We start from the raw sequence: 24936 nt of genomic DNA on the forward strand, positions 1-24936 counted from the left end.
AGTAAAAAAATATCTCAAATGTGCCAACTGCTTCAGAAGCTAAAGATAAAGTTCAATACAGCTGAGAGCATGTAAAGTATGTAAAACATGAAATATAAACGATATATAAACGATAATATAGCATCACAGGTATGTTATATTAATGGTTCTCGACACTAGTGCCCTAGGATCCAAGTTTCACAGGAGGTATCTTGGGCCATAGAAAGAAACAGGTTCAAGCAAGCAGAACGCAGGATTACAGCTCAAATACTCCACTTGATCTACTGTATAAATACTGGACTTTTGTGTTAGGTTTTGATGGAAGAAAAGGTTTATTGCCCACCCCCACCCCTGTCGCAAAACTTCTGAACTGAAAAAACACATCTCCTATGCAAGAAGTTGTTAAAGTCATACTTTAAAATATGACCAAAGATTATAAGCTTTTCATGTAAGTCCATTTAGAAGTTAAATTCCTAAGCCATCCTTCAGGTAGAAATTATCATTAACACAAATTAATGAAATTCTCATTTGTATTAATTCTCATTAATACAAATGAGAATTCTTTATGGCATGTTGAGAACAAAAGGACTCAGAAAAAATCAACTAATATAGTTCAACTACCTAATTCAGTTGCTTTCTTTATAATAAATATGTTTGAAATAGCAATAAGAATATAGTCAGTATTCTAGATATATTTTTAGGGAAAAAAAGGCTATGTTTAGGTTTATTCTCTATTTTAACTTCTTTAATAGGATACTTAGTTCATTAATTTTCTTTTCTAATACGAGTATTTAAAGCTATCAAATTCCCACCAAGTATCACCCACGCTGCAGCATACAAGTTTTAATGTATATTTACTGTAATTATCACTAAGTTCTAAAAATGTTTTCATTTCCAGTTTTGAGTTTTTTCCTTGATTGACGAGTTACTTTAGAGCATTATTTTAAATTTCCAAATGAATGAGAATTTCCCTTTTTATTCTCTTGTTTACTTCTAATTCTGTTGCATTCTGGCCAGATAATGTGGTGTGTTTGAAAGCAATACACTGAAAACTTGAGACAGGTTACAGTCTAGTACAGAGGTCAGAAAACTCTTCCTATTAAGGGCCAGACAGTAAACAGCTTAGGCTCTGTGGGCCAGACAATCTCTGTGTCACAACTACTTAGCTCAACTCTGCAAAAACAGCCATAGATAATATATAAACAAAAGGGCATGGCTGTATTACAAAAAAACTTTATTTACAAAAACAGGCAGTGAGTGGATTTGGTCCATGGGCCATAGTTTGCCACCCACTGCTTTAATATATAGTACATTTTAAAATTTTTATTTATTTATTTTTGGCTGTGTTGGGTCTTCATTGCTGTGCACAGGCTTTCTCTAGTTGTGGCGAGCAGGGGCTACTCTTCGTTGCGGTGCACAGGCTTCTCATTGCGGTGGCTTCTCTTGTTGTGGAGCACGGGCTCTAGGCTCACAGGCTTCAGTAGTCGTGGCTCACGGGCTCAGTGGTGGTAGCTCACGGGCTCTTGGGCACAGGCTCAGTAGTTGTGGTGCACGGACTTAATTGCTCTGTGGCATGTGGGATCTTCCCGGACCAGGGCTCGAACCCGTGTCCCCTGCATTGGCAGGAGGATTCTTAACCACTGCGCCACGAGGGAAGTCCCTATAGTTCATTTTTATAAATATGCCATCTATGTTTGAGAAGTGTAGTCTCTAATTCCGCGCTTCCCAGCCCGTGTGCTACAAATGGATTATAGGTGTGCTGAAGGTTAATCCCTTGAGACCTTAGGGCTCTGAACAGAACCTAGACTCAATGAGCCATTAACTATGTGGGTCACGAAGTAAAAATGTTTGAGACACATTACTCTAATTGCTTGGTAAAGGCTTCTACATACTGCATGTCCAATAAATCAGACTTGTTACCATACTGACCAGATTTTCTATTGCTTCCTAATTTTTTGATTGCTTAACCTACCAATAACTAGAAATTATAATCAACCTCTCCTACTTTGATGGTGGAATTGTTGATTTCTTCCAGCTTTTCTGTCAGTCTGTGCTTTACATAGCTGTAGGGTTTTTTTTTAAGGAGCATGGAACAATTCTGTCCTCTTGGTGGAGGAACCATTTATCACTGCATAGAGACCATCTCCATCCCTAATAAAACTCCTTCTGTCTAACAGTATACAGCTACCACACCTAGTATATGGTTAGCTCAACTACATACACCCTTTGTATTTTATTTTTTCAATTAATATACAGTTAAATTGATTGTATGTCTGTGTGTGTGTGTTAAGGTCTACAAATTTAAACACATTCATAGACTCTTCTATACATGCAACAAATCCATCACTGCAAAATACTCCCTTATGCTGTTGCTTCTTTGTAATCATAACCTTGACCCCATCCCTCTAATCTCTGGCAACCACTAATCTTTTCTTCATCTCTACAGTGCAGTTTTATGTTTGAGAGAATATCACATAAATAGTAGAACTGGCATTATTTCTTCTTTTGGGGGGGCAGAATTTGCCACTGAAATCACTTGGGCTAGGGAATTTTATTTTCGCAAGTTTTTAACAAGGATCCAATTTCTTCAACAGTGGTAGGATTATTCAGGTTATGTACTTCATTGTGAGTGAGGGGGTTTTTTTGTTGTTTTTTTTTGTGTGTGTGTGAGTGAGTTTTATTAGTCTGAGGTTTTCAAGGAATTGGTCCATTTCACCTAAATTACTGAATGTATGTGCACTGAGTTATTCATAGTATTTCCTCATTATCCTTTTAATGTCTGTTGTGGCTAGAGTGAAATTCCCTCTCTCAGTCCTGATATTGGTAATCTGTGTCTCCTCGTCTTCTTTTTTTTTTTTCTTTTTAGAACTTTCTATCAGTTTTATTGACCTTTTCAAAGAATGAGCTTTTGAGTTCATTGGTTTTCTCCAATTGTTTTTGTTTTCTATTGATTTATGCTCTTATCTTTATTCTTTCCTTCCTTCTGCTTCCTTTTAGTTTTCTTTACCCCTATTTGCTAGTTTAAGGTGGAAGCTTAATTACTAATTTGAAACCCTTCTTCTACTGTAAGTATTTAATGCTCTAATCTTCCCTGTCAGTATCACTTTAGCTGTACCCCATACATTTTGTATTTTCATTTCACTCAGTTCAAAATATTTTCTGATTTACCTTGAGACTTCCTCTTTGACTAATGGATTATTTAGTAGTGTGTTACTTAATTTCCAAGTGTTTGGAGACTTTCCTGTTATCTTTCTGCTGTTGATTTCTAGTTTCATTCCATTTTAGTCAGAAAATGTATTCTGTATAAATACAAATCTTTTAAATGTGTTAAGGTTTGTTTTATGATCCAGAATACAGTCTATTTTCATGAACATTCCATCTGCACCTGAAAAGAACGTGTATCTGCTGTTGTTAGGTAGAATGTTTTATAAAAGTCAATTAGACAGTCTGCTGACAGTCCTGTTCCATTTCTTCTATTTTCTTACTGATTTTCTGTCTACCAGCTCTATTAATTACTGAGAGATGCTGAAGTCACCAACTCTACTTACGGATTTCTCTATTTCTCCTTTCAATTCGGTCAGTTCTTTTTAAAGTATATACACATTTAGGATTAGGTGTTCTTGGATATAATGGTTATCTTTGTGTGTCAGCTTGGCTAGGCTATGGTACCCAGTCATTTGGTCAAACACTAACCTAGATGTTGCTATAAAGGTATTTTGTAGATGGGATTAACATTTACAATCAGTTGACTTTAGGTAAAGGAGCTGACCCTTGATAATGTGAGTAGGTCTCATCCAATCAGATGAAGGCCTTAAAGAGCAAAGACTGAGGTTGGCTGGAGAACAAGGAATTGTGACTCAAAACTGTAATGTAGAAACCCTGCCCAACTTTCCAGCCTGCTAGGCTGCCTACAGATTTCAGGCTTGCCAACCCCTACAACTGCATGAGCCAATACCTTAAAATTAACATCTCTCTCCCTCTCTCATTATCTGTGTGTGTGTGTGTGTGTGTGTGTGTGTGTGTGTGCACACATGTGTGTGTGTGTACACATATGTGCATGTATTGCTCTGGAGAACCCTGACTGATACATTGGTAAACTGACTCTTTTATCATCATGTAATGCCCTTCTTTATCCCTGCTAATATTCTTCCTCCAAAGTCTCCATTATCTGACATTAAAAGTAACAACTCCAGCTTTCTTTTGATTAATGTTTTCATGGTATACAGTTTTTATCTTTTCATTTTTAATCTACCTATATAATTATACTTATAGTGGATTTCTTGTGGACAGCATTTGGTTGGGTCATATTTTTAAACCAATTCTAACAATTTTTGCCTTTAAATGGTTTTTTTTTTTTTTTTGCAGTACACGGGCCTCTCACTGTTGTGGCCTCTCCCATTGCGGAGCACAGGCTCCAGACGCACAGGCTCAGCGGCCATGGCTCACCGGCCCAGCCGCTCCGCGGCATGTGGGATCTTCCCGGACCGGGGCACGAACCCGTGTCCCCTGCATCAGCAGGGTCCTCAACCACTGCGCCACCAGGGAAGCCCTAAATGGTATTTTTAGATCATTTACATTTAATATAACTATTGATATGTTTAGATTTAGGTCTATCATTAATTGGTTTATCTATTTATAAAAGTAAAAGATTGTAATACTGTTTGCTTTGTCCTCTTTTTTAATAAATAAATTCATTATTTTGTTTTTAAAAAACTGCAATACATATCACTCAACAAAAATTCAATTAAAAATTATTTGCAAAGGAAGAGAAACAAAGACTTTTAGAATGTCCATCTAGAAGAAGAAAACGTTACCTGGACCTGCAATTATCACAGCAATTTTCAGTTCCCATAATTCCCACGGAGGCCTTTCGTAGCTGTTTGTCTTCAAAATGAGACAAGATGAGTCTACCCAAGAGAAAATTTTAAATTAAATAAAAGAACAAAAACATATATGTTAAATTCATTGTTGAAAATAATGAGGTGAAATCAACGTTAACTGATTCAGCTGAGACCTCATTATTTGGCTTCAGTTTACTGAGGCACAAAGCAAGTTGCCTTAAAAATTCAGCACATATGTTAACACCATCAAATATCTTTTAAATACTTCTAATTACTTTGCAAAACTTTTTCCTTAAGAGTATTATCTATAAATCCTTGTTATTAACTGATATAAAGTAAATAATACTTACTGTCGCCTACACCTTCTGGAATAAAGATATTTTTCCATCTTTGCCATCATCTTTAATTTGTATAATCGAAACTTTTCATTGCATATTTCACTAAGGAGGCGCCTGTCAATTAAAAATACCACAGTACTATTAAAATTGTATTCGTTTTATTTCATTTATTTATTCCTGTTTATTTTTCATAGTCTGTAACATCCACAGTGCTAACAAGATAAAGAACATTTCTATCATCTCAGCAAGTTATTGTGTCCCTTCCCAGTCAATGCCCCCATAAGAGGCAAGCATTTTTCTGATTTTTATGAAAATTACTTTTGAAAGAATTCTACCCATGTCCAAGCATCAATTTTTTAGCTGCCTATGAAAAACTGTTAAAAGCCTACAGTTCTTCATTTTGACTTATATGCTACTTGCTTTTTTGGCAATCTTTCTACTATACGTGAATTTTTACCTTTTCCCAGTAAAAGGTTATTCTTTAAGTTATTTTATATGAGAAACTAAAGGCATCTAATCTATATAAGGAATACTGAAAAAGACTCATGATCTAAATATGAACCTTCATCACTTTAGCTCTTCAGAGAACTTCTCAGCCCTCTAAAAACTACCTCTTTGTATTATGGGGTATTATAGGACACCAATAAAATATCAGAATTAAGTTCCTTCCTCAAACAATTCTAACCATTTTTTCCCCATAATACTGAATTTATATAAACTTTTTAAATAACACTAAAGACATGGGTTTTTTTTAAGTTAATGCTGCTATTCCTCATCCTGACTCTGTTACTTCTACTCTCCTGTGAAGAAATTCCATGACTATTGCACATCAGATGATGATAATCCTCCAAATAGTCTTTGCATATCTTTCCGAGAATAAAGAAAAACCTGAGTTGAATACGTTTCAAATATTTCAAAATAAAATAATTTATCCACAAGATTTAAATGATAATACTGATCCTCATCACTCATGTTTCGACTATACAGCCTTCTAACTGATAAAAATACCTCTGTACAATTCTCAAGGATGACACCAACAGGGAATCTAGTTAAGTGAGTTCTGGAAAGTCTGGACACACAAATGATCTCTTATTCAAAAACATTCTTATCATTTGACACCACAAACCACCATGCCTTTCCATGTAATTTCCCTAAAAAGTCTCTTCCAACGATTGACTCTAGTTCCTAGGTCAACCATCTAACCTCATTATTCCTAGCTCATGGGCTAAATATTAGTTCCCTTTTTGGCTCTGTTTTGTTTGTTTAGCTCACCTCTTTCTCCTCAGATAGAAAGAACACAGGAAACAATGCCCACACTCTGAGAGCTAGATCTTCCCTTATGTTTGGTTCCCATGATCTACATTTAACTAATCTCATCAGTTTCAGTAACAAATTGAAGAAAATAAAGTAACAAGTCTCTAACAACAAATCAAATGAATATTTATCCTTCTTTTAGGACCATCAAAATCGTTGCAGTTTAATATTCCACAGAATAAAAACAAGTTGAAAAAGAAGAAATATTCTAAAAACAATACCATAAATAGAAATCAGGTGGAGCCAGTGGAAGATTTGTTAAACTGAGATTAATTTGCAAATTATTCCCTTTAAACAAAGATTACAGTAACTATTGGGTTTGACTGCTTTAAATAATGGCAGGTGCAGACATTGAGACTTTGCCAATAAAAAATATAAAATTGCATATTTAGGCTGATGATTGGACAAGTTTCTTCTCTCAGTCACAGGATTCTAGCATAAGACAGACTAAAAATTTTGTGAATTACAGTGATCTTTTCATTTGAAAACCAGCTATTCCATTTATTCTAAAACTTTGTTTTTTCCAATAGAAGAGGTTTGTCACAAGGATGGCAGAGATCTGGGCCTCGACCCTTGCTGAAATTTTTTTTAATGCTGATTAACCCTATAGTTTTATTTCCTTTAATATAGATGCAAAGAACAACCTGTCTGTACTAAAGATTCAAGAATGGATTTCCTGGCACCACTATTTGATTACTAATCACTGTTACTCCCTGTTAAATCTTAATGAGATAACCATTTAAAATATCTTTTGAGACTCAGATACACAGGAACTATATCGATTGATGAACCTGCCAAGCCACAATATAAAACTTGGGCTGTTAAGTCTTCAGCATCTTTAACACAATGCACAAATAAAATCAGAACTGGTAGGAATCAACCTATGTTTGATGCAATCCCAAATTTAATTGTAGCATGCAGATCCCATGCATGCAGATGGGATCTGCATGTAGCATGCAGATCCCATAAAATAATTGGGATAATTCTATCCCAATTATTTTAAATTAGTTTATAAAAAGCTTCACATAGACACCAGTGTCAAAAGGAAAATAATAATTGTTCTGCTTAAGAAGATGGTGTATTGACTGTATGTTAAGAAACAAAAGTTAGTGACTACTCTTAAAAGAAGCTTAAAATTTATAGCAAACATTCTTACCTAATTAATCCCTATTCTTCTTTCATATCTCAAGTTAACCCATTACTTCCTCAAGGAAGCCTTATCTGACCTTTATAACTTGGTAAACACACACCCATAATATACTCCCTACTCGATGCAATTTCCTTCATAGCACTTAACACAGTTTTAATTTTATACAAATTTGCATGATCCTTTTCAAAAAATCGTTTGGTTATTCAAATTTTCAAACACAAAAGAGCAGTAAAATGAACACTATGTATCCACGGTTGTATGATTCTGTGACTAAGACCTGCTATTCCCATTATACAGTAAACGCTATAAAAACAGGTACTATATCTGCTTTTATTTACCATTGGATCCCCGGCACAAAGCATAATGCTTGGAACATAGTGAGTACTCCAAAAAAAATTGTTGAGTAATAAATAAAAACAAAAACTGTATTAGATAGCCACTCTCATCATTTTAATAAGATGGGCTAATAGGTCCATCCAAGAGCTCAACTTATGTAGCTATACGGAGGTGCATTTTGAAAACACCTCATCTCGGCAGGCCCATCAGTTACCACGTATAGGTTTTTTTTCTTCAATTTTTTTTTCTTATGGATGAAGAAAGAAGTTGGTAAACCTGCCCCTAAAACTTTGCAAGATGAAGTTTTCCTTTCAATATCAATCTCACAGAACATAAGTGCCAACAAGATACCTGTTTAGTACTTAAGTGGAATGGTTTTCCTGTATCTAGACACTAAGTACAATATTTTTTTCCATGGCAGTCAGTCAGTACAGGGCAACATGATCATTCACACACTGCCAAGGAGAGCTGGCATGCTCTCCTAGAACTAACAAAGGAAACAAAAATGGTAATTAGAGACAAACTGGGATTGGTAGAAGTCATCTAGAATAAGCACCATGGCAGCATGAGAAGAAAAAAATAAAAATAAAATAAATCGTATCTAAAGTAACTATGGCTGAAGACATATCAAAACTTGAGAGAACCTGAGGAGAAAAACAGCTCATCGATGAACAATATTAAAAAGTGTTCCATAGGGCTTCCCTGGTGGCACAGTGGTTGAGAGTCCGCCTGCTGATGCAGGGGACACGGGTTCGTGCCCCGGTCCGGGAAGATCCCACATGCCTCGGAGCAGCTGGGCCCGTGAGCCATGGCTGCTGAGCCTGTGCGTCCGGAGCCTGTGCTCCGCAACGGGAGAGGCCACAACAGTGAGAGGCCCGCGTACCGCGAAAAAAAGAAAAAAAAAAAGTGTTCCATAAGATCTACGTTACATTCCCAGTATAGTGCTGTTTTAGTTAACTCTTCACACTAAATGAGGTATAGAAGAAATTAGGTCATCTCCTCTGGGTAGCAACACACCACAAAGTTCTTCTTAGACATCTTCTGTTTTCTTTTGGTTTTAAAGGCACTTATACACATTACTTTAAATTTTGAATGTTGTCTCAAATACTTTTGAAGCTTATGTGGAAAGAAAGAAATCTGCAAGGGTGAAAGCAATAAATGTTTTTACCTATTTGTGTTAATGTCTCCTGGAGCCCAAAGTACATGACAAGAACTTTGAAGTCCATCACGGCCAGCTCTACCAATCTCCTGGTAATATGATTCCATTTCCTTAGGAGCACCGTAATGAATGACTTGGCGAATGTCAGCTTTATTAATGCCCATTCCAAAAGCTATGGTAGCTATTACACACTGAGAATAAAATAACAACATAGTTTGACAATCATTTAGCAGAACTAAAACCTTACCTGTTTAACTTTTGTAAGAATAATTAGTTCATTAACTAATTAACTAAAGTCATGGCATGAAACTGAATTTAATATAATTTCAACCAATTGCTTATAGATTAAAAGATTATCTGCCCAATTTACAGATTAAGGAATGGTGACCATAAAATAGGATTTGTTCCCTCTCTATTAAAAGAAGCAAATAAAGTGGTTTCTCTGAATGCACATGAGTACAAGACAGAAAAGAGGCTCTTAAACTATTTATTATATTAAATGAGCCTTTGGGATAATATTATGAAGTTTCAAGACTGCATAGTATCTTAATGTTTTCTAGCATTATTCTAAGGTAGAAGGAAGCTTCTCATTAAAGATGGCAGAATGAATCATGAATTTATCTCTGCATATTTAAAAGGATAAAATTGGTAGAATATCTAATATGAATGAGTATACCAAGATCAGATTTACATGACTAGGGGAAATCTTAGGGAAAAATTAGTGGTAAGCACCAAAAAAAACTACACAAATTTTTTTTAAAGTATTAAGAATACAAAATATGTACAAGTAGCTGTAAATATACTACATGTCTTACAGATAAAAAGCATTTATAGAGAATACATAAATATATAATATTTGAAAATATATACTGATCTAACCAAAATTATGGTATTAATATTGGAAGTGAAGGGGGTAGAAACTTCTGGATGGGGTGAGAAGGGCAGGAAGGGATGTGAAAGAGCTACACCTTCATCTTTCATAGCAGGGAAACAAGAGATAATGCCTAAATCTCATAAGCAAATAAATAAATAAACTAAGTAGCAGCAGTATAAGCAAATTATTGTAAGATACAGCGGCAAACAGCAAAAGACTAAGCTAAAAGGGAGTAGGAAAAAGAAGCGGGGAAAGAATGAGGGGCTGACGCTTTTCATTGTAAGCACTGGAGGACGACTTGGTTTGTTAAACTATGTGTGTGTATAACTGATAAATATTAAAGTGCCATTTTTAAAAAATGTGTTAAGATGCACCAAGAGTAGAAAAAAGAGGAAGGGAGGGAGGGAGGACAAATAAAGGGAAGTATGAGAAAGATGAAAGAAAAATAAATCTAGGGATGGAAATAATATTAAGAAAAAGCTCTGAGTGAATAAAACTAGACAGTTTTGCTGTATTTAAGAGTAAATAAGCAATATAATAATTCCAACTTTTCTTTTTTAAATGTTATTTCTTATTCAATTTTTTCCAGCTTTATTGAGATATAACTGAAATATAACATTATGTAAGTTTAAAATATATAACATGATGATTTGATGTACGTATATACTGCGACATGATTGATTACCTCAGTAAGGTTACTTAACACCTCCATCACCTCACATGATTACTGTGTGTGTATGTATCTGTGTGTTTGTATGATGAGAACTTTTAAGATCTAATTTTCATCATATGATACTGCTTTTAGATGAGATCAACCTATTCTGCAGACATGATTTTCAAAATATCCTCATAGACGCTCAGGTGTAAATGAAGATATTTTATCCAATAATTTATTCATAACCTCATTCCAGACAGGAAAGGAATTCAGGCCATCTTGAAAAGGCAAATAAAATACAAAAGGACATAAAACTAAAAGTCAGGATTAAAAGAATGAATGGTCACAAACTCAAAATGCAAATCTACATCCAAATGTGGTTAGATTTGGTTATGAATAATAGGAAAGAAAAAAAATCTTGTCTCCCTCATATCTTTGGGAGATGTTTCTATCTAAATGAATAATTAGTAATACAGCAAGATAGAAGAAACAACTGATCAATTATTGGCTCTCGATTGTTAAGATTCAATAAGCAGCAGCTAATAAATTTTATCTGATACTTTTCAAGCTCCAGAGATAATAGAATAAACATGTAAGCATTTAAGAATTTGGATAAAATCTCTACTCCAGGCAGCTGTAATAGCTGTTCCTAACTTTGGAAAGAAGAGGAAGAAAGAGAACAGATGCCTTCAGGCAGGTATGCATTGCATCATGACAATGCACAGTGAACTGCATAGAGAGAGATCTAGATACAGAGGAAACTGATGACCTATTTGACAGAAAATGCAAAGCAGAAGTTAAGTTCTTCTCAATTTGAGATGACTAGTCCAGGCTTATAGCGACAGGGTGTGGAAATGATGTTGATGGTGTTGATTTAAACCTGCTCACATGGCTTGAATTTAAATCTTCCCAAATAACCTGTATGACACCCACTGAAACAGGATTCCAGTCATTTTATGAATCTCAGCTGTAACACTTCACAATAACTTCATCAATACCCTTCCTTTCTTCAGTTTTTCTCCTTCAGATCAATCCTACTTGGTGCTCCCAGTCTAATGTTTCTATAATACTATTATCTTGCTCAAAAATATAGAGTAGTCTGTCACAGTGGTTTCCAAATTCTGTTCTGCAGAACTTTGAGGATTCTAAAATACCCCCAGGGACTGACTTGGAGATAGGGAAGCTCTTGGACCCCTTCATCCATCACATCAACTTCAACAAGAATGATTCTACTTTAATCTGTTTTACCTATTAGATAAAATTTCATTTAAATAAAGAATTCTACGGCTAAAATAGTCTGGAAAAACTAGAGAAACTTCACACCAATCCCAGCTTGCCTCTTTGCAAGTTTTAAGACCCTCTACAACCTGGCCAAACAACCCATTCAATTCTTTTCCTACGAGTCTCCACCATTCCTCCCTGCCTTCTTACCTATACTTTGTGCCCTTCCTACTCCATACTCCCTTCTTCTCCAACCATTGCAAACTACTCACCATTTCCTGAACCCAGTATGCTCTCTCATATCACAGTGCCTTTGCACATGCCAGTCCTTCTTCCTGGAATTCTATAACCTATTCCTTTTCCCTCATCACTTCCTGGCCTTGCATACTTGACAAACTGTTATTCACTTGTTCAGATTCTATTCAGATTGCTTCTTCCTGGGTGAACCAACCCCATTACACGACCTAACTTAACAGCCAGCATTCCCTCCTCTGTACACCTAAACACTATTCTATGTACAGGCTGCCATTTATACTAGCCTGCAATAGTTTTCTTACATACCTATCTCCCACATTATATACTGATTCTATCAGAGTGACTGCTTTATGCTCATCAGAAAGAAGGTATTCAAATGTATATGTATGAATAAATCACTTGGCTGTACACCTGAAATGTTTTTATATACCATTTTGTTTTTCGATTTTTTAAACGAAAAATGAATATTTTTCACGATTAGACTTAAATTATGAAATTCAATTCCAACTTTAAAGAAATTTTTTAATTTATTTTTTTATTGGAGTATAGTTGATTTACAATTTTGTGTTAGTTTCTGCTGTACAGCAAAGTGAGTCAGTTATACATATATGTATATCCACTCTTTTTAAGATTCTATTCCCATATAGGTCATTACAGAGTATTGAATAGAGTTCCCTGTGCTACACAGTAGGTTCTTATTAGTTATCTATTTTATATATAGTATGAAATTAACAACACTGTAAATCAACTATACTCTAATATAAAATAAAATTTAAATTAAAAAAATTTAAAACATTTTTAACTAAAAAAAAAATTAAAAAAAAAAAAAAAGTTGATTGTCCCTCCTGGAAAGAAAAGGAGAAGAAGAAGAAGGTATTCAATAAAGATCTTGTAAATAAATATTAGAGAAATATCTGTTTCCACTATGGGGAACAGACAGTAATGATGATCAATCTTCACACCTGAATTTCATCTCTCATGAACCTATGATGAACTTGTCTCCTTAAGTTAATACTCAGTCCTGCATGGTATGTTCCACAGGCTAACTTCAGTTTCTTAAGTTCAGCTGTAACTCGTTCTGTCATTCTTCTAGAAGGACAGTAGATGATAGCTGGACCTTCAAATTCCCAAGCAGAACTAAAGAAAAAGAAGAGCAAAAGGACAAACGTATACATATAGGCTTCAGACCAGTTTGAGTTTTACCTAATTTAATTTTCCCTTTCTTTTTAAAATTTTAATATAATTTCATTTTAATTTAGTTTTTAAACTTTAATTTTCCTTTTAGTAAAAAACTAAAAGGAGAAAGCATATAAAAAACAATGACATATTTAACAAATACCTGAAACATTTTAGACACTCAAACGTGGAAATAAATTATATTAAACCCAAACACCTCTGACTTCACTTTTTTGTTCAAATTAAAACCAGAGACAAGCTTATTTATTGAAGCAGAAATCTTGCTAAAAACCTGTAAGCTAATGGAAACGCAATTACCGTCCTTTGGAATTGTAAAGCGCTAGATTAACAATTAGTCTTCATTTATATAAGAAATGTAATGTTTACATAGGAGGAGGAATAAAATTTATATTATTCTTATGCCCTCTTATGATCGTAAAATTGAATTTCTAAATCTGTTTACTAAAAAAGCAAGAACTTTCATGCAATAGTAAAAGATCATTTTTATAGTTCAAGGAAGTATTTACTAGTAACTTGAGACTATATGACCATTACAGAAAATAACATCTGTTATAAAGCCTGTTTTAGAAATTTGCGCTTACTTATTAAAAGTATAAATAATGATTTCCGTAGAACATTTATTTAATTCCTCAACATATTCATTTACGTAAATACATTCATTTATGCTGACCTAACCAATATAAAAAGAATATACTATTTAGATTTAGGAAAAGTTACTTTAATTTTTAATGTGCATAACCTGTGATACAATTTCAATTTTAGGAATCTATTTTACAAACACACACATCTGCTAAAAGATACATATACACAAATATTCACAACAAAACTGTAATAGTGAAAAATAATCTAAATGTTCATAATCATATACATTCATACTATAAAATGTGAAGTAAATATTTAAAAATTAAATGTATATAAAACCTTTAAAAAGGACTATGGTAAAAGTCACTGAAAACTTAGAGGGGAAAAATTAGAAAGTAATTTTACTCTACGAGTCTTACTGAATAATCTACTCAAAGCAATTTTTGAGAGTGACCAAATGGACTTCCATGTCAAAAATTCATAGTAGGTAACTCCATAGAGTGAAAAAAATGCAAATTATCTTTTTAATGTATAAGAATCTCATTTAAAAAACATTTTTCAAAGAAGGAAAAATTGTGCACCAAAATGTGAATACTGTATAACATCCTAAACATTAAACATAATATATAGAAAGATAGCAGCAATACTTTATATAACAGGAGAAAATTGCAGAAAAGATTGACATACTATAGCAAACTAACAACAATAACAACAACAACTGGGAACACATATTTGCACAGTACAAAGAACAGACACCTAAAACGCTAAATGCAAAAATACCAACAGTAATAAAAACTGAGGAATGGGACTGGAAAAAAAATCTACGCACTCTTCAATTTACATGCATTTGTATTGTTCAAATTGATACAAACAATATGGATCACTTTTTACATTAAAAAAAGCAGAAAATACAAAAATCTGAACTTATAGAGCAGAAAAATCAAAGCAGTAAAAATTCCTATTGATTACAGCAGTGAAATGGCTGGTAAAAGGACCTCGCTCCTTGTCTTCTTTGAAGAAAGAATTCAGCAAAGAGACCACGATTGTGAAGCAGATACAGCATTTATGAGAAGCAAAGTATATGCAGAAGAGCACATGGGCGAACTCGCAGAGTTAGCTGCACCCAATAGGGGTGGCTTAGATCGCGTATATGGGGCAGTCTTCCAGGTTTTCCCTAGCCAATCATCTTGCTTGTGCCCATATTTGGCCTGACTCAGGTTCCTTCCTGGTCAGCTCGAAGGTTTCTGGGAGGTTGGCAGGACATATTATGGGCTGGTGTCTCTTCCCTCCTTTGGCCCCTCCCCTAGAGTTGTGTTATCCGGAATTCCTTAGGGGACAACTGAGGACCTTCTCTACACATGTGATGGGCTGAGAAATCCCCTTGACCACAAGAATGAGGAAACTGTGGTCTCAGGGCCCAATGCTCCTTCTGCCATCTTATCTCAAAGTGACAGCAGAAGACTGGCTGCAGCTGCTCAGCCTGGGGCCCATCTATCGCCTACCTCAAATCCCATCTGAGAGGTGTGGACCCCAAGGAATCTTTACTGGGAGGATGAAGGGGGAAGGTCCTTCTGTAGCTTCTTCAGGCTGCCATTGGGCTCATGGACCCTACCTAACTGGTGCCGTGGAACTCTCACCCTGCCTCGTCAAGGGACCCCAGAAAGGCTTCTGCTGTTATCCCAGCAGGATCTGTTTCAGGGAGTGGCTGGAATCCCTGCATCACCATCATCTTGACATGGAATTGCTGCAAGCTGGAAGAAACAAACTTAACAAGCCGATTAAAAAGGCAGGGGCCAAAGATCAGTAAAAGGACTATTGCAACTAGAGGCCCAAACAGGGGTAAGAACAAGGTTACACTTGGTAACACTCCTCTGATTGCAGTCCAGATAGAGTCAGTCCTTGGGTATCCCTGTCCGAAGGAATGAAGCCATCTGGCATGGTCATATATTTTCTTGATGTCCTCTTCTACTAGCTCAGTGGTGTTGATGTGGGTACAACATGTCTTATTAATAACTGCAAATACCCCTCTCTGTTCAGCCAGAACAAAGTCCAAAACCAGTCTGTTATCCATCACTACATCAGCTGAGGAACTAACAGACAACGAAAGTTTGGAAAGTGCATTCCCTGTGGACCTACTCAGAGCTGACAAGGTTATCCAAAAGTCTGCGGAGCACTGCTTCATGGTAAGCAAAGCCTTCCCACGGGGACGCCAACCCAATAGCAGCTCCAATCCCTACCAAAATGAGGCCAATTGCCCTTTTGCCCCAGGGGTGGGTGATATTATGGATGGTAATACCTAGGTTCCTTTGATTACTCAGTTGGCCTAACGTACACTGTCCCGTAAACAGAGCACTCTCTATACAAGGAAAGGCTACAGCTAATCTCGGGAAAGGGAAAGAGGGATTGGGGTTGTTCTGATGAGGCAATGGGTTTATGTCTATACCACAAAGGAACAGATATCCAGAAGGGGCACATGCCTGACGCACTGTTGTAGAATTAAACCAATTCTCTAGAGAGCCTGCCCAAGAGGGGATCCCGTTACAGCTTGGGGAGGGAGGCCCACCATTATATGAGGGTGCATGAGGGGCGGGGACCCTTCCGTAGGCCTTGGGTTGGGGGGGGGCCTACATTACACTTCAGACAATTGGTGTTTTTCCTGCCCAGTAAGTACATATCCCATCTGGGCTTTGTCCTTTTTAGTCTTTGATTGTATTTGTGGTGAGGGCACCAATGGGTGAGATTTCCACCTGTATCTTTGTCAGGACAGGTGAGAACAATTAAATTGTGGAGTAACAGAAGCATTGATCAGATTCTGAAGGTTCTCCAGTGTCACTGCAAGTTTTCATGCTGGTTGCATAGGGGCAGTGGCAGCAAGACCAGCTAGTCTTATTGCAATTTAAAATAAGTGTGTGGTTCTCATCAGATATATTGACGCGAGGGTTTAAGGTCTAAGCATGGAAGCTGCGCTAGGGACGGAATACGAACTTTAAGAGTAGGGTTAGAAGGGCCCTCAGTAAGGTAAGGTCTGCTAGGTGTAAAGATTAGCTTGTTTTTAACACATAGGCATCACTCTGAGGATGGAGACGACAGATCCAGCACTGGGGTAGATTTTATCCCTGAGCTATAATTCTTGAGAGATTTACTACTGCGTTGGATTCCCATTCCCCTGACGTGGATCCCCAAAAGAGGGAGAGAAAAGTTAGGGTGATTGATATCTTCATAATGGCATCAATCAGGGTTTTAATTTCGGAAGTAACCAGATAGCAAGTAGCAAAGAAACATCAAAAGAAATCATATAGTAAACGAAAGCCCACTAGCAATTATGGAGTCCCAGCCTACCATCACTTATCTTGTTTCTGTCACCCGGAGAGTCCCAAAGGAATCAATTGTCAAAGCGAGAGTTTACTTATCAATGCGGTTGTCATTGGCTCAGGGATCACCTCCTAGAAGGGGTATTTGAGGGTTTTGGGTAGGTTCACAGGGATAGCTGGGATATATGTCTTCGGGTTCCTGTAACATATCAGTGGAGGCAGGTTTAATCCTGGACAGACGGACCCAACTCGTGACTCCCTGGAGCTTAACTGCTGTAGGGGTGCTCAGCAGGACTAGTTAAGGACTCTTCCACTTTGGGAGTAGCTGGGCGCCAGGGGACTCATTCTTTCAGGTCTTTAAAAGCACCCAGTCCCCAGATTTACAATGGAGTGACTGGGGCTGTTATCTGGGAGAGCTGGGTTCTGTTTCCATGTTCTTTTATGGCCGTTTGGACCTGGCCCAGGTTTATAATGTATTTAAGATGGGCTTGGTTTCTGGGTCAGTTACCATGTCTAGGGTGAGGAGTGGCCTTCCATGTGTCATTTCAAAGGGACTCAACTTAATAGCTGTTTCAGGGGCTGCCCTGACCCTTAGGAGAGCTATTGGCAGCAGGCGGTACCACGGTTCTGGTGTTTCCTGACAGAGTTTGCCCATGGTTTTCTTTAGGGTATGACTGGCCTGCTCTGCATTCCCTGAGGATGGAGGTCTCCAGGACGAATGCAGGTGGTATCTGATCCCGAAGGCCTGCGAGAGCTGCTGGGTAACCCTGGCTTTGAATGAGGGTCCACTGTCACTCTGGAGGTGGTGGGGTAACCTGAACTAGGAGTGATTTCTTTTATTGATAGAAGTGTTCTAGCCACTTTGGTTGCCTTTTCCGTCCTACTGGGGAAGGCCTCTGCCCATCCAGTGAAAGTGTCTTTAAATACTAATAAGTATTTGCAGCCTTGGAAAGAGGGCACCTGACTGAAACCCATTTGCCAGTCCTCTCCTGGGCAAGTCCCACGTCACTGGGCTGGGCTAACAAGAGGGGGAGGGGGTGCGGCTTGAGGCTGCCTCTGGATTATGGGTGGTACAGAGGGCACAGGCTCGAGTAACCCTTCTGATTGTCTCTGGGAGCCCTTTCCTGTAAAAAGCTGGAAAACCACAGCAGAGGTGGCATCCCTCCCCAGATGGAGGAATCATGTGGCCCTTTAATAATTTTCCATTGGTCAGAAAGAGGTACGAGCAATTTTTGATCTATGTGCCACCAGCCATCTATTCCCTTAGTTCCCCCTTGGTCTTGTGACCAGGTCTCTTCGGAAGTTGAGTATCTGGGTACAATGTTAGAAGGGGCAAGGGATGGGATCAATGCCATTTCTGTTGTGGGTATCAGGGCTGCTTTCTTGGCTTCCCGATCTGCCCTGTTGTTCCCTTGCGTAATTTGAGAAATTCCATTTTCGTGTCCGCGGCAGTAAATGACTGCTACTTGCCTGGGTTTTTGAACTTCAATAGCTTCTATGAGATGTAGGCTCTCAATCCCATATTTTATAGGGGAATTTTCGGCATTCAAAAGTCCTCTTTTGGGCTTCCCTGGTGGCGCAGTGGTTGGGAGTCCGCCTGACAATGCAGGGGACACGGGTTCGTGCCCCGGTCCGGGAGGATCCCACGTGCCAAGAAGAGGCTAGGCCCGTGAGCCATGGCCGCTGAGCCTGCGCGTCCGGAGCCTGTGCTCCGCAATGGGAGAGGCCACAGCAGTGAGAGGCCCGCGTACCAAAAAAGAAAAAAAAAAAGTCCTCTTTCCTTCCAGATAGCTATGTGGGCATGCAGAACAGGGAAGGCATATTTTGAGTCTGTGTATATACTTACAATTTTTCCTTCCCCTAGGGTTAAGGCTCGGGTTAGAGCTATCAGTTCAGCCTTCTGGGCTGAAGTGTTGGGTGGCAAAGGTTTCACTTCTGTGACACTGTGAGCGCTCATGATAGCATACCCTGCCCTCCTGACCCCGTCCTTAATAAAGCTACTGCTGTCAGTAAACCATTCTTCCTCAGGGTTTTCTACGGCTTGATCTGTTAGATTAAACCTACAGGCATAGACCTGGTCAAGGGTTTCGAGGCAGGAATATATTAGCTCTGGGCTGTCAGCAGGCATCCGTGTAGCTGGGTTGAGGGTGCAGCAAGTTTTGAGGGTTACCTCTGGGGAGTCGAGGAACAAAGCCTGGTACTTAGTAAAGCAGCCTCCAGTTAGCCAATGGCGGCCTTTGATCTCCAGGATCCCTTGTACTTGATGGGAGGTCTGGACTTCCAGTGGCTGTCCAAAGGTAAGCTTGTTAGCTTCTTCCTATAAAGCAGAGGCAGCTACTACCCAAAGGCAGCCAGGCCAACTTCTAGTTGTTGAAAAAATAGCCTATAAGCTGAGGAACTTCTCCAACTTCTGTTATTAGGACTCCCAGGGCTGAGCCCTGCTTTTCAGCCACATACAAGATGAATGGCTTTTTTCAACTGGGAAGACCCAGAGCAGGAGCTTTCATGAGGGCCTGTTTGATACTATTAAAAGTTTTTTCCTGTTCCCCAGTCCAAAGTAATGGTTCTGTATCTGGGCCTTTAGTAGCTTCACACAGGGGCTTAGCCATTAGCCCAAATCCTGGGATCCAGATTCTGTAAAATCCTGCCATGCCTAAAAAGGTACAGAGATGTTTTTTTTGTCTTTGGAGCACTTAGGCCTAATATAGCTCATTTTCTGTCTGGAGATAGTTGTCTACTTCCAAGGTTTATAATGTATCCCAGGTATTTAACTTCTTGCTTTGAGATTTGTGCCTTTTTCTGGGGACCTTGTAACCCCGGGTCCCAGGGAAATTAAGAATTACAGTGGTGTTCTGATCTGAGGCCTCCATGGAGGGGCTACATGTTAATATATCAACATCTACATACTGTAGAATAGCCCCTTCTTTTAGGTGTTATCTCCCTTAGTTCCTTTCCTAGGGCCTGGGCGAACAAGTGTGGGCTGTCCCGAAGCCCCTGAGGCAGTACTGTCCAGGTGTGTTGCATCTGGCCCAAGTGGGAGTTAGTCCACTAGAAGGCAAACAGATATTGTGATGAGGGATGAACTAGGATGCAAAAGAAGGCATCCTTGAGGTTGAGCACAGTAAACCATTTAGCATCCTCAGGGACCTGGACTAATACGTTACAAGGATTGGCCATAAGGGGTTGTATACGAACCACAGCGTCATTTACTGCTCTGAGGTCATGCACTATCCTACGTTCTCCATTTGGCTTAACAACTGGCAGAATAGGGGTGTTACATGGAGACTGACAGGGCACCAAGAGGCCATGTTTTAAGAAGTTATCTATGAGGAGTTGTAACCCCTTTTTTGCTTCCAATCTTATGGGGTACTGTCTCTTGTTAGGGTAAGTGGCTTCTGGCTTAAAGCTAATTTTTACAGGTTGGGTGTCTCTGGCGCTCCCAGGGACTCCTCTGTCCCAAACTGGTTCACTGGTTGGAGAATATGGCTGGGAACAGGCCCTTGCTCTTCTTGTTGATCTGCCTTAGTCAGAGTCAAGATAAGGGGCTGCTTGGGGCCTCCTAACCGTAATATGGCCCCAAGGGAGCCCAGAAGGTCTCTCTCCAGTAGTGGCATAGGACACTTAGGGACAACCAAAAAGGCACGTGAGATCAAACACTGTTCAAATTGCCAAGTGAGAGCCCCAGTGAAGTAATGGGTGCGAGGCTTTCCGTCGACACCAGTCACTGTGCAGCTTTTAGAGGAAACGGGTTCAGCATGAGAATCAGGCCAGAGTATGTGGCTCTGATATCAAATTAAAAATTGATCTTCTTACCTGCCACATCAAGAACGACCCAGGGCTCCTTGATGGAGACAGACATCTCATGGGGGAGAGCTGCGAGAATCCCAGGGCCACCTCAGTTGCCCAGCACGGCCATCTCAGGAGTGGGGGCCCCTCTTCCCTGTCGGGACCAAAGGCAGTCCCATCTCCAATGACCAGTCTGCTTGCAGACTGGGCATGGCCTGGGGGGCTCCTCTGGCATTCACGGGCCCAGGGGCCGGTTGACTTGCATTTGAAGCATTCCCCCTTGTTGGTCTTACCTCCAGACTGATGGCTGAACCTTCTTGGCCCCTTTGGGTTGCCCTGAAGTTGCAAGGTAATTTCAACTTCAGCGGTGTGTCTGACAGCAAGGGCTATCAGCTTACCTTGCTTGAGCCTTGGCCTGCCTCAACTCACGCCAAGTTCTTTCCTCCTCCTCAGTTTGATCTCGATTATTAAATACCCCAAAGGCTACCTCTAGGAGTTTGGGCATAGGGGTTTGTGGGCCTAATTGTAACTTTTGGAGTTTTTACCTAATATCAGGGGCAGACTGTGTGATAAAATGTTGTCCTAGCAGGGACTGACCCTCGGGAACGGAGGGGTCTATGTTAGTAAATTTTTTAAAACCCTCCACAAGCCGTCCCTGAAAGAAGGCTGGGTTTTCTTCTTTCTCTTGGGTCACTTCCATGACCTTTTCATAGTTGACTGGTTTTCTAATGCATTTTCTCATTCCTTCTAACAGGCATTGAACCACGTGGTTCCTGGCCCTCGTTCCCACCAAGGACTTATAATCCCAAGGGCGATCCTGATTTGGGACTGCGTCCCCACCCATATCATGAATGTTGGGTTGGTCCCTGGACAGCTGGTCAGTGTGCCCCTGGGCTGCTATCCAAATCCTTTGCTTCTTTCTCCTCATGGGTACAGCGGGTAGACAGTACTATTTGAACATCCTTCCAGGTTAAATCAAAGGCCAGGGTTAGGGCCTGAAATCCTTCAATAAATCTACTAGGGTCTTCAGAAAATTGGCCCAGGCTTTGTTTGCACTGGGCTAAATCGGTTAGGAAGAAGGGCACGTGTACTCTGATTGTGCCTTCGCCACTTGCCACTTGCCCAAGAGGGCATATTCTCCCTGATCCTCGGTGATAGGAAGTCCCACTACAGGTTACCCCTGTGGGACTAGCTTTTTCATCCTGGGGTACCAGTGTGTATAGAGGGTATGCATAGGAAGGCGAGGTTTGGGATTGGCCAGGGGGATCCCGAGAAGCAGGGGTACTTATAGGAGTCGGAGAGGCTCAGTTTCTCTCCTGAGAGTTTGGGGGAGTTAAATGAGGACCGTCTAGAATGTCGAGAGAATTCTCTGATTCTCCAGGCCTCTGAGATTCTCCAGGCCTCTGATTACCGGAGCCACATAGAGCAGGATTCTGGTAAAGGGACATGAAGGCCTGGACATAGGGAAACTCAGTCCATTTTCCCAACCTACGGCAATAAAGATGCAGTTGCAAGATGGTTTTATAATTTAGAGACCCATTTTGGGGCCATGTTTCTCCATCCCCCAACATATAAAGGCCAGGCAGTCTTATAGTAAAACTTAAGCTTTTTTTTTCTTAGCCCGTCTAATTTTAAAAGCTTCCAGTTCTTAAGGACACATCCCAGAGGTGTTTCTTCTGGCTTAGAAGGGGATCCTCCCATGTTGAGCAACCTGCAGCCAAGGACGAAGAGGCTCACCTAGGAATGGAATCCGGTGTCCTGGATACATTTACCAGGAGGCTTTAATTTGGAAGGGGTTCGGAGTGTCCCCTAGATCCCCATCGACCCTGAATCAGACGTCTCTGGTTGAACTTAGTTCCTTGTGCAGAGAAAAATGTTGCAGTTGCCAGGGATTCCTTGGGGAGGATATTTTGATTATATAGTCATTGTCCTATGACTATATAATAAGAGATTATTTTTCTTACACTGGGGTGTATCCTCCGGGACCAGGAGTCTAAAAGATTCAGAACACGGCTGCATGGACTCAAACAGCCCAAAAGGCTGGTGTGGAAGAGCACATGGGCAAACTCGCAGAGTGAGCTGCACCCAATAGGGGCGGCTTACATCACTTGCATGGGGGCAGTCTTCCAGGTTGTCTCTGGCCAATCATCTTGCTTTTGCCCATATCTGTCCTGACTCAGGGTCCTTCTTGGGGCATCACACGCATCTCTCAGTCTAGATGGATTCCAGTGCAAAGGTTTCTGGGAGGGTGGCAGGACATATTATGGGCTGGCATCTCCTCCCTCCTTTGGCCCCTCCCCTAGAGTTATGTCGTCCCGAATTCCTTAGGGGATGACTGAGGACTTTCTCTGCACATGTGTCAGGCTGAGAAATCCCCTTGACCACAGAATGAGGAAATTGTGGTCTCAGGGCCCAATGCTCCTCCTGGCATCTTATCTCAAAGTGTCAGCAGGAGACTGGCTGCAGCTGCTCAGCCTGGAGCCCATCTATCTCCTACCTCACTACTACAGAAGGATTCACTACTTTGCCAAGAGGTTTACTAAAGACTGTTATTTCCTCATAACAATTTCCTGAGGGGGAAAAAAAAATCTATCATCATTTAACCATTAAATTAGATAGGTGAGAGGGGCTGACCTAATTTAAATGCACCATGCATATAGAAAACAAATAAGATCAGAGTTTAAGAAACATGTTAGCTCAATGAAGAGAAAAAATGTGAATACTGATAAACAAATGGCAGAATTAAATGAAAGGAAGAAAATGAAAATAAAAGGTAATACTTTGAAGTCTTAATTTACCCTCCATCTCAGTGCTCATTAAGAGGTAAATTTCTATTTGCCCAAGATCTGCAGAGAGCATTCTGACTCTGAATGGTTCCCTGCTACCACAACTCTTCTTGGAGGATTGAAAATGGGTACAAAATCTTTCCAGATTTGCTTTTAGAAAAACCACCGTCACATTCAATATCAAAATCTTTGGATGGTCTTGGATGTTAGCCTAAGGAGTCTGGCCTTTAGTCCACAGGAAAGGAACACCATGACCCAGGGATGTGCTTTCAGATGATAAATCTGAAAATCAGGGAGCCCTGAGGAACAAGGATGTCTGTTAGGAGAGACTATAACAGTCTGAACTAAAAGGTAATAAAAACCTCAGTTAGCAGAATTAACATGAAAGATAGTGAGAAGAAATTATTTACATAAGATATCATAAGAGGACAATATAATCACAATGTCAGGAAAAAAAAAAAAAAGGAGAGGGTTAGGGGGAAATGCCATAGAGATTGAGAATACTATGGACTGAAAAGGACCAAACATTAGGTAAGTAAATAAGGATCTGACTATGGATACTCTAACCTAAAATAAACAGCCTTCTTCAAGAGAAAGTTTTACCTTTAGGACAGAAAGAAAGTGAAGTATGATGTGTATTCACTTTGGAGAGATCCCTAGAGCAGGCAGAACACCCAGAGTATATTCATCACATTCTTGCTTTAATCTGAATACAGGACAGTCAAGCCAAGAGTGAACTCTACATTTAAATTCATCCTAAAGGACCCCAAGAGTTACCATAGGGTTTCCTTACCTAGGGTCAATCTTCTTTTTACCCCTTTCTGAAAAGAAAAACACTAATGATATTCTTTAAACCCTATTTTCCTATATTTGTTTTCTGTTTATATTGGTAGGACAAACATTATTTCCATCTACTCTGACTTAAAAACACATTTCATAACACGAAAGTTATAAGATTTTCACTGAGAAAACAAATCAGGGAATAAGGCTCAGGGAAGCTTTCTTAGCATACCTATAAAATGCCTCCAAGCAAAATAGACAGGAAGAAGAGCTAGTGACAGTTTCTTCATCAGTAAAATGAAAATAATATGTAGCTTACTGAGCAGTTATAAGGATCAAACTAGATCACTTATATGAAGCACCTACGATAGT

At 39.3% G+C, this 24936-nt stretch overlaps 1 protein-coding gene across 6 annotated transcripts in view; it reads right to left on the minus strand.

The window, feature by feature from the left end:
• Positions 1-24936, minus strand: part of WRN (WRN RecQ like helicase) — a 129220-nt gene that overhangs the window by 32976 nt on the left and 71308 nt on the right. For all 6 annotated transcript variants that reach the window (XM_029226463.1, XM_029226466.1, XM_029226464.1 and 3 more), the window contains 4 exons: positions 13085-13259; positions 9127-9308; positions 5171-5272; positions 4794-4886 (listed from right to left, as the gene is read on the minus strand). In XM_029226463.1, the coding sequence (XP_029082296.1) occupies positions 4794-4886; positions 5171-5272; positions 9127-9308; positions 13085-13259 (552 nt within the window). The remainder of the gene's footprint in view (positions 1-4793; positions 4887-5170; positions 5273-9126; positions 9309-13084; positions 13260-24936) is intronic.

Source organism: Monodon monoceros, unplaced genomic scaffold, assembly GCF_005190385.1.
Source record: "Monodon monoceros isolate NGI ecotype Baffin Bay Population unplaced genomic scaffold, NGI_Narwhal_1 Super_Scaffold_17, whole genome shotgun sequence".
NCBI lineage: Eukaryota > Metazoa > Chordata > Mammalia > Artiodactyla > Monodontidae > Monodon > Monodon monoceros.